This window comes from Falco punctatus (assembly GCF_963210335.1).
Source record: "Falco punctatus genome assembly, chromosome: 2".
In the NCBI taxonomy this organism is placed as follows: domain Eukaryota; kingdom Metazoa; phylum Chordata; class Aves; order Falconiformes; family Falconidae; genus Falco; species Falco punctatus.
The window spans coordinates 82,976,638-82,994,148 of NC_137581.1; the positions used below are offsets into that span (position 1 = coordinate 82,976,638).

General features: G+C 59.4%; 2 protein-coding genes across 9 annotated transcripts in view; one reads left to right on the plus strand and one right to left on the minus strand.

Moving 5' to 3' along the window:
- Nucleotides 1-17,511, plus strand: part of BCOR (BCL6 corepressor) — an 83,243-nt gene that overhangs the window by 24,587 nt on the left and 41,145 nt on the right. Inside the window, exon 1 of one of the 8 annotated variants that reach the window (XM_080374329.1) lies at nt 15,558-15,697. The exons of the other annotated variants lie outside the window; for them this stretch is intronic. The gene's annotated coding sequence lies outside the window, so the exon portion shown is untranslated. Of the gene's footprint in view, nt 1-15,557; nt 15,698-17,511 lie in introns of those variants that run through there. 8 annotated transcript variants of the gene reach the window in all.
- LOC308059795 (uncharacterized protein) lies at nt 2-10,829 on the minus strand (the record flags this gene model as incomplete). The annotated part of the gene is made up of 2 exons (XM_080377674.1): nt 8,166-10,829; nt 2-5,525 (listed from the first exon to the last, which is right to left on the minus strand). Exon 2 carries the CDS (start codon nt 1,268-1,270, stop codon nt 2-4), a length of 1,269 nt encoding a protein of 422 aa, XP_080233800.1. The 5' UTR covers nt 1,271-5,525; nt 8,166-10,829.

Here is a 17,511-nt window from a genome sequence, read left to right on the forward strand (position 1 = left end):
GTTAGTGCTCCGCTCCGCGAACAGCTCCCGTAAGGAAGCGCCGCCGCCGGGTCCCGCGGTGACGGGGCAGCCGCGGGGCTCCCCTCGCCCCGCCGCGGGGACGGCGCCGCGGCGGCCGAAAGTTACGGCGCGGGGCAGCGGGGCTCGGGCGGGAGTGGCAGGCAGGCGGCGGCGTGGGGGAGAGGGATCTCCCGGTGCGTCTCCGGGGCTGCGGCGGCGGAGGGGAAGTTTGGAAGGCAGTTGGTTGTAAAGATGCCTGCTTGGGGCGGCGTGGTGGGGGTAGTGGGGGGGCGGGCGGCGGTGGGGGGGGCGGGCGGCGGCGGGGGGTTGGCGGCTGCTGGTAGCGCTGTCGGCGCTCCGGTGCGCCTGTGTGTGGGGTGGTGGCGGTGTTCCCGTCGACTCCTACTTTGCGATCGGGAAGGCACCGGGGCAGCGGCGGTGCGGGGCTCCCGGGGGCCGGGGCGAGCGAGGAAAAACGCTGGCGACCCGCGGAGCGGGGACGGCTCCCGCGCCGGGCGGGCCGGGCCCCGCGCTCCCCGTCGAGAGCAGCGGGCGGTGCGGGGGCGGCGGACAGGTGAGCGGCGGGGAGAGCCCGCTGCAGGCTGCCTTCCCCTGGCCGGGAGAGCCCGGGTGCCGCTCCCCCCCTTCCCTCCGCCCCGGCGGGGCGGGCGTCGCCGCGCACGTGGGGCAGGGCGGCCCGGGGCTTTCCCGTGCGCGGAGCTGTGCTGGCGTGAGGTCCGGCGTGACACGGAAGTTTAGTCAGCCCTAAAATGTAGTTTGGAGTTGAGAGACCGACCCGGAGGGAGGCTTGGGGCTTGCCATCAAAGGGCCGGCCGGAGGGGGACGGCCAGGCAGGGAGGCAGCGGAGGCTGCTTTGTGAAGCCGGGGCCAAGTGTGGCGGCTCTGCGCAGCATATGAGGCATGCATTTGATGTTCGCGGAGCGAGTCCGGGGGCGAGGGCTGCGGAGCGTTCACGTTCCTCTTTTCTTTCTCGATGTGTGCGTGTGCGTGTGTGTTTTTTTCCCTCCCTCTCTCTCGTTTCCGCGATGTCTGTCGGATCCTGGGTTTGGTGATCGCGGAGGGGGCGAGGGGGAGGCGAAGAGCACCTCCCCCGAGGGGAAAAAAAAAACCAAAAAAACCCCAGACCGTAGTGAGCTGTGTAAAACTGACAAAGTGTGGGTACTGGCTTTAATGGTATCGCTTCGGAGCTCGTCGCAGCATAAATTCCCACTAATGAATCTTTTCCAGAAACTCCGTTCATTGCTTTCATCTACTCTTTGGAGCCTGCAGCTTTTGTATCCGTGTTTGTATTAAAAAAAAAAAAGGGGGGGGGAGGGGGAAGCCCAGCCCGCACAACGTAGCCAAGCTCGGATTTTCCAAAGGTTTCTATTAACTTTTTTTTCCCCCGCCCCCTCCCCGTGGCCCTACCGCGGGGGGCAGCCGGGGAGAGCCGTGCCCCGCCAGGGTCGCTCGGGAACAAAGCTGGGGGCGAGAGGGGGCGGGCGGTGCGAGGTCTCTGCCCCCGTGGCTGCGTCCGCAACCCCCCGCCGGTATCTCCGCCGCACCCGGGTCGCCGCCGCCCGCGCTGCCCCCTCCCAGCCCGCGCTGCCCCCGCAGCTTTGTGCGCGCCGCTGCCCGCCGCGCCGCTCCTCGGGGCCACCGGTCTCGCCTACTCTCGTCCCCGAGGCTGGTGCTTGCCTATCTGACTGGAGCCCGGTGCCGTCGCGCTTGCGACACATCGTTCATTTCCTTTCGGTTCTGCTGTCGGAGCCTCTGGGTGGGTTTTTTTTTCCTTCCCTTTTTTTTTTTTTTCCTTCCCGAGAGGTAGCCAGCGCAGCGCTCACCCTAATTGCTTTTAGGAGGATTAGGAGCAAATTCCACCCCCCCCCGCCCCCCCGCCTGGCCGCCTCCCCCTCCCCGGGTTGCCTTCGCGCGCCGGGGTTGCAGTTTATCCGTGGTGCAGTTCTTTGAATTGCTGTCACAAATAGGTGACTCAGAGTTAATTAGGAAGTATGCACCGGATCAATGGGCTGCACAGCTCATTAGTTATTCCCCAGCCTTTTGCAGCGTTGGACCTCCGGCTCCTCACCCCGTATACCTCTTTAATACGCAACCTGGAGGGCTGGCAGGGACCAGGGAGCACTTCGGGTGAGGGGGGCTGGGTGCGAAGAGGGCGTGATGAATACGGACATTGAAGTTTCCAGGTTGGGAGGTTGCGTGTGGATGACCGGCCGGGGTCGCCCCTTGCTCCCCCCGCCCCCCCAGCCCCTCCCGCCGTGGCTATCTAACCTGCCTCCGCGCACGGGCGTGGTGAGCCCTCGCCCGCCCCGAGGTCGGAGGGACGAGTCCGGAATGTTACCAAAAGCAAACAGGCACAAAAAAAAAAAAAAAAAAAAAGTGTGTGTGTGTGTTTATTGGAGCGTATGCTGAGAGAGCAGACAAAATCTCATTTGTCAGGCATGAAGGTGGGCTGTGTGGAAGGCTATAAATATACCAGGGAGGATGGTACCGCGGTCACTTTTCTGTTCTTCGCCATTTCTAAGGTGAGTGGCGGAGGCTGAGGGACCGGGCAGGGGCTTCTCCTGGTATTGTTTGTCCGTCTGTGATAGATAGGTCTAGACAGCCGCTCAGGCTCCCTGCGAGCTCAGGAACCGGAGCCTGAAAGGGAGAGTGAGGGAGTTGGAGAGGAAAAGGTCACCGCGATATTTTTTCTTCTTTTTTTTTCTTTTTTTTTTTTTTTCTATGGTGGCGATGGTTGTTAACCCTTAAAGCCGAGAGGGGATCGAGGCCGGCTGCTCCGGCCTGGAAAGATGCGGGAGCAGCAGCGGCCGCAGGGATGCTGCCGGAGCAGGGGGGGCCGGTGCAGCGCGCCTCGGGCCCCCGGCGCTGCCCCGTCCATCTAACAGCTTCGTAAGAGCTGTTTCCCACAACAGGAAAAGAGTTCACCAGGCGATCGCCAGATTATTTCGTTCCCAGGAGTTTCCTCTCTCTGGAAACTCCGAGGAGGGCCTGGAGCCGGGGTCGGGCGGCCACGGGGCCGGGGGAGCCACCGCAGCCCCTCGGGCTCGGCGGGGCCCCGGGGGTGGCCCGGCCGGGCGAGCCCCGGCGGCAGGGCGTCCCCGGCGGCTCTCCGCCTCCCCCGGCCCCGCCGTGCCCCCCCCCCCCCCCCCCGCCGCGGATTGCAGTGGAAGCCCCACCGCGAAGGTTCCCGGCCTTGGGGGGGGGGTGGGGGTGTGCCAGTTCCCGCGGCCGCCTTCAGGCCCCGTCGGCGGCTCCCCGCGCCCTTGGCCGCGGTGCGCTCCCGGCGGGGCCGCTCGTGTCCCTGCGCGCAGCAGCCGGGCGGACCTGCCTCGGGGCGTCGGGGAGCCCACGGGGGCGCGCACAGCTCCTGGAGCGCGGGGGCTGGCGGCGAGCGGGGTCTGCGCTGGGGCTGGGGCGGGCCGGAGGTGATTTGCAGCCCCTGCGTGCCTGTGAGCTTCCTTTTGTACTGAGACGGCCTCGGTGGATGAGATGTGATCGTGGCGTGCAAGCCTGGGCGGTACAGATTAAAAGCAGTTAAGGCTTTAGAGCGGTAGATAAAAGCTGGTTTTGTTGGATTCGCCTGCAGCGCAGACTATTCCCATTCCTCTTTGTCTGAGCCCTGGTTCCGGGCGCTACAGCCTTATTGGAAATGCTCCCGAGCAGTCCGCGTAGCCAGGGCAGCAGGCAGCTCAGCGCTTATTTACACGTCACATCTAAATACATCTCTAATTAGATAGAAGCAACGCCGGAAATGGCAGATTTGTTGCATATCTAATAGAGACCAGTGCAAACAGACTCAGCAGGGTTTCCCTCTCTCCCCCCGCGCCCCCCCCCCCCCCCCCCCCCCAAGACCAAGCTAGTAATCTGAGACCAAACAGAAATGACTTCTCCCATTTGAGTGCATTATGAACCACATTGGCCAATGTCTCTATTCTGATATTTAAAGTGATGCTTAGGATGTGTGAACCGAATGCCCAAATATGGACTGGGTCTTGAAACAATACTGGTGCCTTGGCTTTATTCCTGTGCTGGTGGACAAGCTGGGCACTGTGTCACACACTTCACCAGAATGTGCCAGGATCTGCAGCATCTTGGGCAGTTCTAAGTCATTGTCCCTTTCCCCTCCTCTTCCCACATCCCATGATAATTCACTTTTTTAAAGGTTGATAAAGAAGCCTGGGTCCCCCTAACAGGGATGCCAGAGGTGAGGTGGCTAAGCTCCAGGGGCTCCTGTACAGTCCACACAAGCAAACTTTGGGGATCTGTGCAGCTGCAAGACTGCGCAAAGTTGTTGACACTCTTTCAGGTCTCTGTGGATAAAATGGACCCAGGCCACCACAGCCCAAAATAATGAGTGCTGTGCATACCAAAGTAGTCTTAGCAATCTGCGGCTGTCGTTTAAAAGGTCTCTCAACTTTTGACTGGTGAGTGGCCGCTGCAAAGGTGGGCAAAAGGCCTGCTCCGGCTCAGGTCATAGCTCTAGCAGCCACATTGCCCTCGGAGTTAATGTGGCTCGGAGTAAATTGGTGCTCAGTACAGAGGAGAAGCAGGCTCTGATTTCTGGACATCTTGACAAAGCTGTGGGCTCTTGCTGGGACTCTGCAGCGTAGTTGGGTTGCACAGGTGATACGCGATATGCTATCTTTCCCCTGAACACCGCAATAGATCATGTTTTAGTGCAGGCTTAGAAAGAGCAGCATGAAGCTGAGTTTAATACTTCCTCCTTAGGCTGGTGTTGTTTTAGAAATAATTGATGGCCAGAGTGGGTCTGCTGCCTTCTGTCTTGGTTTTGCAATGATTCGAGTGGCGGAGCTGAGCGGGCTGGCTGGGGGAACTGGGCTAACCCCTTGTAGCTACGCCGCTCCGGCTGGCTGCGTGTGCGTGCAGGAGGCAGCGGAGGCCGGGGCTGCAGGCAGGGGGAGTTCCCCTGGCCGTGAGCAGCTCCCGTTAATCCTCCTGTCCTTTCAGGGAACGGGCTTACAGCGGTCCCTGCTCCACAGCAGCCTTTCCCTCCGACCTGACCCGCTCAGGTCCCGAGGCTGTGGTGGGCAGGGGCGTCTCTCCTGGGGGAGTGTATCTTTTGTGGGAGTTTGTCCGGAGCAGGCAGCCAGCGATCCTTTGAATGGCCGAGCAGATGAGGTGGGGATGGAAAGGAGGAGGCCAAGAACGCGCTGCAAATGTGGGTTTAGGAAACTGCTGCTGCTTTCCAGCAGCAAATTCATTTTTCCTTGTTTGCTGGACAGCAGTTCTTGGCCGAGTGGAGATTTTTTTTCCCCTCCTCTTTCCCACTGCTGGAAAAGTTAGCGAGTGAGAACATGCTTCAGTACCTGCCTGCCTGTTTTCCGAAACTGTTGTCTAAATTATTTGGGACTCTCCCTCTGCACGGAAGCACTCTTTGCGCCCCAAACCTACCTTGTGAGCTGACAGATTTGGTGCCGTGTGATTAGACATGCAAGGAAGTCCACTTGGAGAAGATCCTGACAGCTTGAAATATAATTTGTGATCTGAAAGACAGTTTCCAGTATAATCTCATTATGCACCACAGACTCCCGGTGTTATTTTGTAGAAGGCGGACAATGATCAATTTACATTGACCTAGGGCTGGGCGAGCTTTTAGATGGTAATTGCCATATTGATTTGCATGCAAAAAAAGGACCTGCTAAAATTAAAGACCGGAAGCTAAATTAAACTAAATTTATTGTCTTGGTGCAAACTAAAAGACTTGTTAAAGTCTAAGATAGACCTGGAAAGCTATGAAATCTAGAGAAAAATGATTCTTATCCTGATGGCTCTGGAAAATGAATCTACATGACGGAGACCGGGGCTGCAAAGACCCCATTGTGAGCAGAGGCACACAAGCCGGGGCTGTTCCGTGTAAGCCCCGACTCTCTAAACAATCGGAGAATAAAATATCTCCTCTGTCCAATGGAAATCTCGGCCTGAATGTTGGGATTGTCGTGCTAAGGAAAACAAAGCTTTATTTGGATAAGACAATTAAAGTGGAAAGCGCAGAATCCACCAGCCACTCTGGGAATGGCTTGTATAAAGAGCTGAGTGTGTTCAATAGAGCACTGGGGAAAGGGGGAGGCTTGGGGCTGCGCTTTGCGGCTGAGCCTACACCGGGAAAGCCTGGCATTGTGCTTCCTCCGCCTCCTCCTCGGCCAGGAGGAGCGAGAGCACTTCCAGCCAAAAGCGCTCTCCTTTCCGCAGCTCCCGCTGACCTCGAAGCAATCTCCCACGGCTGGGAGCTGCACTGGCGCACCTCTGCAGCAGGGTTGTTCCCCATGCACCTCCAGATGGCCCATAGTGGATTGCAGTCTGCCAGCACTGCCAGCTAGCCTGTTCTTTCTCAGAGCATGCTTTGCTTCTCGTTTTCAGCTGGAGTAGCTCTTGCTTTTATCCCAGGTGTTCATTTAATGCTCAGGAATACGTCACCTAGGGGCCTTGTACGTCTTTCGGTATTTGCGTATTACAAAACATTTGGGCCTGTATCCTCAGTTATAAAAGTCCAATCTTCTCCGCCATGGGAGTATTGGAGTAGTGCCTGGTACAGTTGATAGTAGAGAGAAGTATGCCTGTACTTGCACAGGCAGCAGGTCCCATGCCTGGGGCAGCCTGATGGCTGTCCTTGTGCTTGCAAGGAGCAGGGGCTGTGGGGCTGCCTGTCCTGCCCCCACTGCTGTGTTTCCCCCCATGCTCCCTGGGAGTGGGGTGGCTTTGTGGCCAGGGATCTCCTGGAGGTGGTGGGAGAGCTTTGCCAGGCTCGTTTAGCCATGGCTTGAGTATGGCATTTGTGCATGGCTGCAGGTAGAGACAGCAAAGTGAAATCAAAGCTGGAGGGGCGTATTCTCATCTCGCCTTGAAATTCACAGGGAACTTGCTAATGGCAGAAGAAGGGATGGGCTGAGCTCTTCTTTCTAGGTGTAAATTCCCTCCCTAGGCCAAACTTTCTCCATGCAAAAGCTCTTGGCTATGGAGAGATCCTACAGGGATCCCTGATCCCTGGGCAATCCCTTCTGCTCCCACGCCTCGGCATGCTGGGTTGTGCTCTAAGCCTCTCTGGCTTGCCCATAGCAGTAGGAGGCTGAGCTGGTTGTTGGAGGAAACCCTTCCCTACAGGCTGCAGTCCTCCTGGCTCACCTTGCTCTGGCCTGGTCGTGCTCCCTGTGCAGTGTTTTCCTTTCCTCCCATTTCAGTAGTCAAGCACAAAGTGTATTAGCAAAGCCCCATGCAGAATTAAGCAGCCCGGTGTGAAGTTATGCTGAGCTCCGCCTGGAGGACTCGCCTGCCTTCCCCCCCCCGCAGACCTCCCGTGCTGTGCCATGCTTTGCCCTGCCAGGGCAGCCCAGGGCCAGCGGGCAGGGGTGGATGCTTCCCGGGGTCTGTACACCACAGTAGGCGAGGAAAGAAATAGCTCTGGCTAAAGTTGTGAGCAGCAGGGGAAGCCGGAACAATACTTGCAGGCAGGAAGTGATCTCCCAGGGTAAACGTTTTAATGGAAGTGTAACCTGGCATTGCACAAAACCCCAACCTAGGGCGGCTGCTGCCAGCTGGGGAGGATGCAGGGCTCAGGGAGATGCGTGGGAGGCTGTGCCGTGCAGTGCTGCGCCAGGGGCGCCCACAGCGGAGCCATGCGTGCAGAGCTGGGGGCGGCTGCAGCGCAGCCTGCCCTGAGCAGGTGGCTGAAGGTTGTCTTATTTTAGCTACAGAAATATCTCTCTAGATCCATTACTGCAAGATCTCGTTTGCAATAAACTGTATTGGCTCTTGTCTTTATACAAATTGCTGGTATGAAAGAAAACCCAGCCTATATATGCATGGAGGCAAGCATGAGCTAGTGAGATCAGGTTTCCTACTGAGCTCCCGGAGGAGAAGTCAGCATTTGATTGAAGCTACACTTGGTTCTTGGTTCCCAGGGGACAGCAGCCCTGAAACACGAGAGCCCTCCCTCCTTTTTTCCCCCCTTCTCTCTCTTCTTCCTCCTAAAAGCCTTTGTGCTGAAAGAGCCTCAGTAGGCACGAATCGCTGGTCTCTCACAAGAGTGTGTTGCAGCCTTTGCTGACATTGTTGTGTTAACGGTGGTTTTTACCAGGCCAGCAGATTTCTAGCTACGTATAAGGCAATGAGTAGTCGATGATACTGACCTGTGAGTACATACTGGAATCATTTGTCGGCGAATCCGATTTGGAAGTCGATTGGAGCCGTATCATGGTGTGAAGCACCTTACTTGCCTGGGGAGCACTGCCGTTGGCAGGAGGCAGGCCAAGATGTGCTTCCAATAAAATCAGCTGTTTCCCCTTGCTGGTGCCGACTCCCAGACTGCATCTAAGCACCTAGAAAGTGCGCTTCCAGCTCCTGTGGCGTCCTCAAGAGTTCGTTTGTATACAGATCTTGGAGGAAGTTGCTGTGTTGCGCCTTTCCCTTGGAGGTGCATGATTTGGGTGGTGCTAGGCATTATTTGGGTAGTGCTGGGCAAGGAAAGGTTTCCTCGAGTTGATTATTTTTCCCTTGCTTCTGTTCAGTAAATTCCACATCTCCTCTTAAGTTTGCCGCTGAAACAAAAATAATTAAGGGCAGGGAAGGGGGTTCGGGGATTTACACCCAAATTCCAGCTGTGCCCAACAAAAGGCCGGCTGAGGGTGTGCAGTACACTCCTTTGCTGCCAGCTGGTTGTACAGCGAGTGAAGTCGGACTCGTGTTTTAGGTTATTGGGGTTTTTCTTCCTTTTTCTTTCCTTACGGGGGGAAAGGGCTGAAGGCTGGAAACGCGTCCCTGCCGGCCGGCTGCTCGCGGGCTGCCAGCGGCGGGGTCAGCGGCCGGGGCAAGGCCAGCCGCGGCGAGGGGCCCCTCGGCGGGAGGTTCGCTGCGATAAGAGGTCGGGCGCCGGTGCCGCCGGCCCGGCGGGGCGCGGGGCAGGGGGGCGGGGAGCCCGGGCTGCTCGGGGCCGCGCCGCGGGGGCGAGCTCGCCGTGTGCTGCGGAGCGCTGCGGCGCTGCGAGCGCGGCCCCCCTGCTGCTGCGGGGCTCCCCCCTCGCCCTTGCCAAAAGCCAAGCCGAGAGCGGAGCTCAACTTCTGATAAGGCTTTTCGTCGAGAGGGAGTGCGGGCTGGAAGCCCCTCTCCGCTGTGGGGCGTAGAGCCCGGGACCCCGCCAGCATCGGACTGGCGGAGCAACACCCCCGGCCCGGCCCGGCCCGGCCCGGCGGAGCCCCCCAGAGCAGCGCGGCTCGGCCTGACCAACCGCCGGGAACATGCACGTTTCTGGGCGGGGGGCGGGGGAGGTGGGTAGAGGGTGTTCCTTGTTTCGAGTAAACCAGCTGCAGTAGTTGATGGTAGAGCAATGAAGGCAGACACAATGCTGCTGTTGTTGGTTTGATCTCTAACTGGGGATTGTTAGTCTGGATTTAACTCTGTTCGGGGGGTGGGGTGGGGGGGGGTGGCGAAGGCTGTTTACAGCCAGTGCAAATAATGTGACAGCTGTTGGAGCGCGAAGAGCCTGCGCCTTGCCGGCACTCGCACACAAAAGCTCTCGCTGCGGCCGGAGCAGCCCCGGGGCCGCCCCGCCGCTCCCGGAGGCACCGCCCGCCGCTGCGGGGCCCGGCGGGCACCCCGGGCGGCAGCAGGGCGCCGAGCCTTGCTCCCCTGCCGCCGGCGTCGCTAAAGCAAACGCCGCTGGGCGGGGAGAAGCCGCTCCCCCGCTTCTCCACCCCCTTTCTCCCCCCCCCCCCCCCCCCCCCCCCCCAGCCTCTTGATTTACAAGCGCAGGGAGGCTACGGGGAGAGCGGGCGGCTCCGCGCCCGACCCCGGCAGGCTTCGGCGCTGGGAAATTTCGGCGCTGGGAAATTCTCCCGGCGGCGGCCCCGGCGACTTGAGGGAGCGGCGGGCGAGGAGTCCCGGCAGCCCTGTGGGAGGAGAGGGCAGCCCTGGTCCGAGCCGCTGCGGACCTCGGGCAGGGCACGGTGCGGCAGCTGGCAGCGCGGGTTTGCCTCCCGAGCACGTGTTGGCAGCGGAGAAGTTGCTGCCTCTGGAGCGGGCAGCCCCTGATAGATAACCTGGACGTGCAGGGACCCCTTGAATAGGTCCTCGGTGAAAATCTCCTCCTGCATAAATAGCCCGAGTAGCTATTTTCTCCTCAAAGCTTCTGCATCTAAGCTCCTCGGTTTGCCTTTTAAGCATAGAATATAAAATGCTGCCTGTTCTTGAAGTTTGCTCTGGTACCCAAAGTGATCTCCCGGCCTCTTCAGAAGAGCCTCTGGAAAGTCGAGGGAACTTGGAGAACTGGGTTCCGGCCTATATTTGTACCTGACATAGTTTTGCTACCTACAAGAATCACTGTTTTATATAGTAAGTGACCTCCACATACTATTGTCTTTTTGACGAGGCGGCTCTGGGGTGGAAAGCAGGTAGGAGGGAGAGATGCTTATTTCCTCCCCCACACCCTTGTCATTTTGGTCGATGGGTTGGCTTTATCTGTTTCTCTCCAGTCTATTCTTTTTCTCTCTTTTGGCCTTGACGGTCCCCTTGGTCCTTTATGGATTACGCTGTGCTATTAGTGGCAAAAGTGCACCAGTAGTCATTCAACAATTTTAGCATCAATTCCTATAAACTGGTGTTTTATATGACGTGCCATTTTCCTGCAAGAATACTGCTTGCGAAACTAGTTTCGCCTTGGAGCAAAGGCGGAAAGATAAACAAGCCCGCATAGCCAAAACACTGGCAATCTCAGCCTCCTTCCAAATCTTTTAAAGTCACGGAGTAATATTTTCAGGATTATGCTGCTGCCTCTGAGGAGGGAATGTCGCTGGCGTTAAAAAAATAAAAAAAAGCGCTAATGCAAATTAGAGAAAAATAATTTTCTTTCAGCGATATGCAATGTATTAGTCACTTGTTATCATGCTTAGAGGCAGACCTCATTTGCGCGTCTGCCAACTCGTTCACATCTGCTCAGAGCTGTTCAGGGCATTTTAACCTTGGCGGTGTCGTGTCGTAGTCCCACGGATCAAGAACGAGTAATTAAAGCTCTAAGCAGCAGCAAAAAATTCATAGCCGCCCATCTGCATCGCAGTTGATTCGCTGCTTTGTTTCCGTGCGGAGCGCCGGGATGGGAAGGCAGGGCCGGCGGGGGCCTCCGCGCTGCCCTCTCCGGCGGGGCATCGCCGCCACCGGCAACTTTATTTCCTTTTTCTTTCTCTTTCCTTTCTTTTTCTTTTTTCCTTTTTAAATTCTTGACGGAAGAAAACCGACCGTTGTTGTTGCGTTTCCTTTCCCCCCGCAGTGTTTTCTGCACGCCGAGACGGGCGGTGCACAGCGCAGGCTGTGTCCGCCCTGGACGTGCGTTTCTTCTAAAGGTCTGGGGAAGGTGATGCGAGGCTGGGGTACTGGCTTGTGGAGATGTTTGTCGAGGTGCTTGTAATAATGCTTTTGTAACCGAGGGCTCGCCAGCGCTTTTCAGAAGTGCTCGGGAAAGCGTTTCCCGTCAAGGAGAAACGTTAGCGCTTTAAGCCCAACATAAACTTTAGGGCGAGGCTAATTTTTATGCATTGTTTAGCAGAAACCGAGCTGTTTATTTGTTTGTTGTTGGGAGGAGGAGGGGGGGAAAAACCAAACCCGGGGAGAAATCAGCCCCAACTTCCCAGGCACTTTTTCTTGCATGAGGCCGCCGACGGTCCCCGTGCACCGAGGGCCGGCCCCGGCGCGGCCGTGCAGACAAAGCCCTGCGGGGAGCGGGAGGCTTTCAGGCCGGCCGCGCTAGGTAAAACGAGAGATGGAGGCACCTAAGTTTAATATTTCGCTGTTGTGCGCCGGCCATTTGCTGTATGAGGCACGGAGACGCCGTCCCCGCTGGGGCTGCGGGGCTGCGACGGGGCGGGGGGGGAGCGGGGGGGGGGAGCGGAGGGAGCCGCTCCCCATCTATCAGCCCCTCGAAGCTGTTGCTCCGTAAATGAGGGAACCACAGGCCCTGTCAGCCGCAATTACGCAAAATGAAGTCGTCCGTGATCAATATCTCCCAACGTCCCCGACGGATGCGTGGGGGGGCCGCCCCCGCCCGGCGTGCCGCGGCGGCTCCGCGCCGGGGAGCGGTGCGCCGGGGTGGCCGGAGGGAAACCAAGGGCGTACGTCCCATTAATCACCCCACCCCCCGGGGGTGCGGCGGGCGCAGGGGGAAGGAAACGGGGGCCGTGCTCCGGTATTTCTGCAAGGATAACGCTGCGGAAGTGAGCGCAGGCTTTCGCCCAACTCTCGCAGGAGCGCAGGGACTTATGTATTCAATGTGTGTGTGGGGTGTCTCCCCGCAGTCCCCTAAGTCTGCCGAGCTATCAGAGGGGGAGGGAGCACGGCAGGGCTCGGCGGAGCCCGGTGAATGGCGAGCCCGTGGCGCTGTGCTCGCCCAGCCTCCCGCGGCCGAACAATGGGGGACGGGCGGGGGGAAGGGGCTGGCTTGGTGGTATTTTTCTTTTTTATTTTTTTTTCCTTTCTCCACCCCCCCCCTTTTCTTTCTATCCCCCTCCTGAAAAGCAAAAGCCATACGGAATAAAGGCAACAATGAAGTGCTCCCGGGATGCCGAGTGCGAGGCGGGTTAATGGGGTGGGGGCGCGCAGGCCTGCGCTCTCCCTTCTCCGCGCCGGGAATGCGGCCTTAAATTACCTGAAATGCACATTTCTGCCCGGCCCGCGGTGCGTGGGTGTGCGTGCGTGCGTGTGTGTGTGTGTCCCTCTCCCGCTGCTGCCGCTGCTCCTCCTTCGCAGCCCGGGCTCGGCTGCTGCCTGTTGTCTCTGGCAGCAGCAGCGGAAACCTCGCTCCTGTGCGTGTGTGTGCGAGTGTGTGTGTGGGTGAGTGTGTGTGTGTCTCTAAAATGGCGCGGATGGCCTGGGGAGGGAGATGCCGCGGCGGGTGGGCGAGGGAGGGAGGCCGGGCTCTCGCCGGGGGGCCCAGTCTACGCGGGGGCCCGGGGGTTTCAGCGGGAGAGCCGGTTTGCGGCTCCCTGCTCTACCGCCTCCTGCAGCCGCGTTCACGACACGGCCGGAGCGGCGACAGGCTGGACCGCCGGGCTGCCCGGTGCGGCGTGCAGGGGAGGAAACCCCCGCCCCCGGCCAAGAGAGCAGCCTGCTCGCCGCGGCGTGCGCGGGGGGGACACGGAGGCATCGCCCGCGCTGGGGGGCGGGGGGGCGGGCAGCGGTGCGGGGCGGACGGTGCTGCGGACGGGGCCGGTGTTTCCCGCGAATCTCCGGGAAATCCTTCATGCGGCGATACCTCAAGTTGGGTACCAGTCGCCTCGCCTCCCCACGGCGTGTGTGTGTGTGTGTGAGCCTTTGCAGCCTCTCCTCTGTCGCACCCCTTCGATGCGTTTTAAGGGGGATGGGGGGTGGGTGGAGGGTGGAATGGGAGCGAGAGCCCCGGCCCTGCAGATGCTCCGAAACCTTCAGGTGTGGGCATCGCTCGTTGCCGGGGCAGCCTGGGCCCCCCCGGGCCGCCCTGAGGAGGCTGTGTCGGGGCCCCCGGGACTTCCCACGGGGCTCCGCGGCAGGCAGTGCCGTGTGGGCTCCGGGGAAGGCGGCCAGGGTTATTTGAAGGATCGCCAGCCATTTTAACTTTCCCTTATTGGCCTCCTCCCCCGCCCCCTTCCCCAGTTCCTAGGCTTATCATTAATTGAAAACTTTTTTTTTTTTATCCCTTTTTGGCTGCCGCCGGCGCTGAGAGCGATGCAATGATTCGCCTCGCAGCATATGGGAAAGGGGCAAAGCTCCGCTGCCGCTACGGCGCAGCGACTGTTTGTGCAGGGTCCAAGGCGTGACAGGCGGCGCGGGGGGGGGGGGAGGGGGGGGCGGGGGCCGGGGTCGCTTCCACCTCGGGCCGCCTGTGCCGGGGGGCCGCCCCAGCCGGAGCCCCGCTGCGGGCGGAGGGGAGTTCTCCGCCCGGCTCCGGGCGCAGCGCGGCGGCCAGCCCGGGGCGGCGGTGCCCGGCGGCCGGGGGGATGGATGCCCCGCCGGCGCTGGTGCTGGCTTGGCGGTCCCGGCTGCCCTCGGTCAGCTTCCCCGCGCCGTGTTTACACGGCACAAAGTCCCGGTCGCCGTTCGGCACGTGACGGGGTGGGAGCCGCGGAATGGGGGGGACGACGGGGGACGGGACGACGACGACGACGGGGGTGGCTGCGGCAGGAGCCTTAAAATAGGCGCCGACCCCCTTGCGCTGCCTGCGCGCTGCCTAAACCGAAACGCACTACTGCCGTGCATGACTCAATATGTATTTTAAATCGGTTTAGCGATCTCGCTGGCGCATTGTGCTTAGCTTTATGGTTAAATGAAATGCCACACGTCCCGGGTAAAGGTCAAACTTCTTCTCTAATCCGCGGATCCGTGCGGCGGCTACTTAGTCTGCAGCTTCCTCCTCTGGTTTACAAAACGTGTCACTAGCGGTGATGCCGTGTGGAGATTGCAAAAAATAACTCATGGTGTTGTGTTTTTTGGTTTTTTTGTTTTGCTTTTAAAAAGCGCAGCCAAGCCTGTTCTTCAAACACTTGTCTAATATTAGATCGCTGACTGCTGCCAGAGCTTTATATGGTGCATTGTAAATGGTGCAGCAGTAGTGTCTTTAAGGTCTCCTTTCTATCCGTGGCACAGGTCGTTGTTTTTTATAAGTCGTAAATATGTAAGTCGGAGGTATATGATAAACGAGGTACCCAAACACATTCATAAGCAGCTGCCCGTATTTAAGCTTATAAATACCGTATGAGCACTGCCCTTTAAATCAAGCGCTAGATGAACGCTTTGAGGGCTAATCGAAGTAGATCGCTACGAGTCCTCGATTGCTTCTCACTCCTCTCGCAGGGATTTTCACAAATCTAGAAATGATTCTTTCAGTGGCCTGGAACCGGGCGGCGACGGGGGGTGGGTAGGTGGGTGGGTGATGGAGGTGGCGGGGGGGGATCAGAGGCGGGTAATTTATTGCATCGTTTTTTTGCCGAAAGGCCGGGTTGTTGCCGAAGCGCCTGCCTCCTCTTCGGTGCCACCGGCGCTCGCAGACTTTTTTTTTTTTTTTTACCCCGCGCAGCCCTCCCCGCCGGCTGCCGTTGCGCTGCTGCTGCTGGCGCTGTGGCTTGTGTGCAGTGGAAACTGGCGGGCTGCCAGGCGGAGCTCGGAGGTGGAAAAGAGTAAAGGCGCCAAAAGGGAACTCGTGCGCCGCTGCAATTCTCCTCCCGCCCCGCTTCCTGGCTCGCTGCAGCCGCCGGCCCCGCCGGGCTTCCTCCACACACCCCCCCGCCCCCCCCCCTTCCCACAGAGACTTTCACCTCGCACACCCGCCGCCGGGCACCCTGGGCCCGGGGGGTTGGGGGTGCGAGAGAAGGGTGCCTCCGGCCCGGCCAGCGCTGCCTTCCCCTCCTCTTTCTCCCGGAGGCACGGAGAAACGGCGTCTTCTCCTCCCCCCCCCCCCCCCCCGCGGGCATCGGGTTTTTCTCGTTTCCACGCCAGGAGCGTGTTAACAAAACTTTGCTGCTGCTGGCGTCAATGGCTGCCAAAAGTCTGTTGACGTTGCGAGGGAGACCCAAACGTTTCCCTTTTTAATCAGCTGCCCGAGCGGCGCGGTGTGTGTCTCTGCCTGCCTCTGCGGCGCGGCGCGGGCAGAGCGGGGCGGTGGGTGTTCCCGGCACGGCACGGCGCGGCGCGGCACGGCGGGAGGCAGGTTAGTGCTTGCAGGCGCTTTTCACAACTGGTTTCACACGGCGGCATCGCTGCGGAGCCGCGTGTGCGTTGCACGTCTCCCCCTCCGTGCATCACCGTCTATATTTAGCCGCAAATGGCTTTATCGGCCAGACACCTCCCGGAGGAAATGCCGTGCGCTCTCCGGCGGCCGAGCCCCGCTCCGCGTAGCGCAGCGGGGGCGGCGGGGGGGCTGCGGCGCCCTGGGGCGCGCTGACAACGGTTGGGGGGGCTCGTGGTGGCCCGGCGGGTGACGGGCGGGGAGGAGGAGCAAGAAGGAGGGAGACGTGTCCTCGCTTTCCTCCGTGAGCTCAGCCCGCCGTCGGGGTTGCACAACGGGGCCGGCTGCGTCCGCCCCCGCGGAAGCTGGGTATAAATAGGAGCGGTGCCCTCCCACACCCTGGGTTCCCCCCGGCAGTGCCGAGGGCTTGCGGAGCTGCCGGCGTTTGGCGGAGCCGCAGGAGTCCCCTGCGAGCCGCCGGCTCCGACGGGTGGTCGCTTGCCGGGAGAGGGGAGGAGGAGGACGGAAGGGGCATGCGAAGAGTTAAAAAGTCTGCTGCTTGTTGCAATGAAATTATGGCTGGCAGTGGCGCCGCTGCTCGTTCAGCAGACCTCCACTTTCAAACAGTTCACAAGAAGTTCATCAGGGCGGTGATTACAGCTGCACACACGCGCGCACCCGGGGCAGTGGGTGCCGAGGGGCAGCTTTGGGGAAGGGGCTGGCAGCCGTGGGGGCGTGGGTTCTGACCCACCCGGACGGCCGCTGGGACATCCTAGCGTGTCCTGTGCCCTGGCGGGCTTTGCCCTGCCTCTGGTAGTGGCGGCGGTGGTGGGACATGGGGCCTTCGGATTACCCGGTGTAGCTGTCTGTGGCTGTGGCAGGGGAAGCTCTCGGGGCCCCCCGTGCAACTTCAGCGTTTCGCTATCTGCACATGTCAGGGGATTGACGGGCTCTAATTCAGGCGCTGCGCCTTATCTTAATGATACACTTCCACCGAGGAAGCCGGGCGGGCGCAGGCCGCCCCTTGGAGGAGCAGCGTGGGTCGGCCACGTGCACCCCCGAGGGAAGGGGCATGGGGAGCGGGGCCGTGAGCCGCCGGGGCCTGTCTCCTCCAAGCCGGTGCCCGTCCCTCCGTGATGAGGCAGCGCACAGGGTGGCTACTAACCTTACGTAAAACCCTAAATCACTCTCTCCATGCTGCTGCTGCCTCTATTGAAAACATTACGAGCGGCGCATCTGGAAACCAGTAAATCTGTCCAGAAACCATCTTTCCAGTGAAATAACTCCTTTTGAATGATAGCGCGGTATCTAATCTCGGTGGATTTTTGTTTTCTTGCAGCGATTTTTGCAGACTTCATTAGGGAAAGCTAACTGTTCTGGAGAGAGGAGGGTCAACATGCCGTTTCATTAATATACATTTGTTCCAGACGTGGAGTTCTGCACAAAAGGCCTCTCTGAGGGGTGAAAAAAGTGTTGGGGAACAAGGCTTTCCTGCCATTTCAGTTCTTAAACCTCTCTGAACGTGTGTGAAGTATTGTGTTAAAGGCCCAGTCTGGGCTTCTTCCCCATTAAATGCCAAAGTGATCATTTGCATATTTTGTATCCTGACAAAGGAAATGAGTTTGCTGGGGAAGCTTGGATGCTTTGGGAGACGTTAGGCATTAAACTCCCAGTGGTCAGTCGCCCGTTACTGGCTGGTGTGTGTAAAAGGAGTATCATGCCTCCCGCTTAAAGGCTTCTATTTTTGTGAGAGAGGAAGAGCTGAGGGATATCCTGTGCATTAAAGGCTCCCCCTA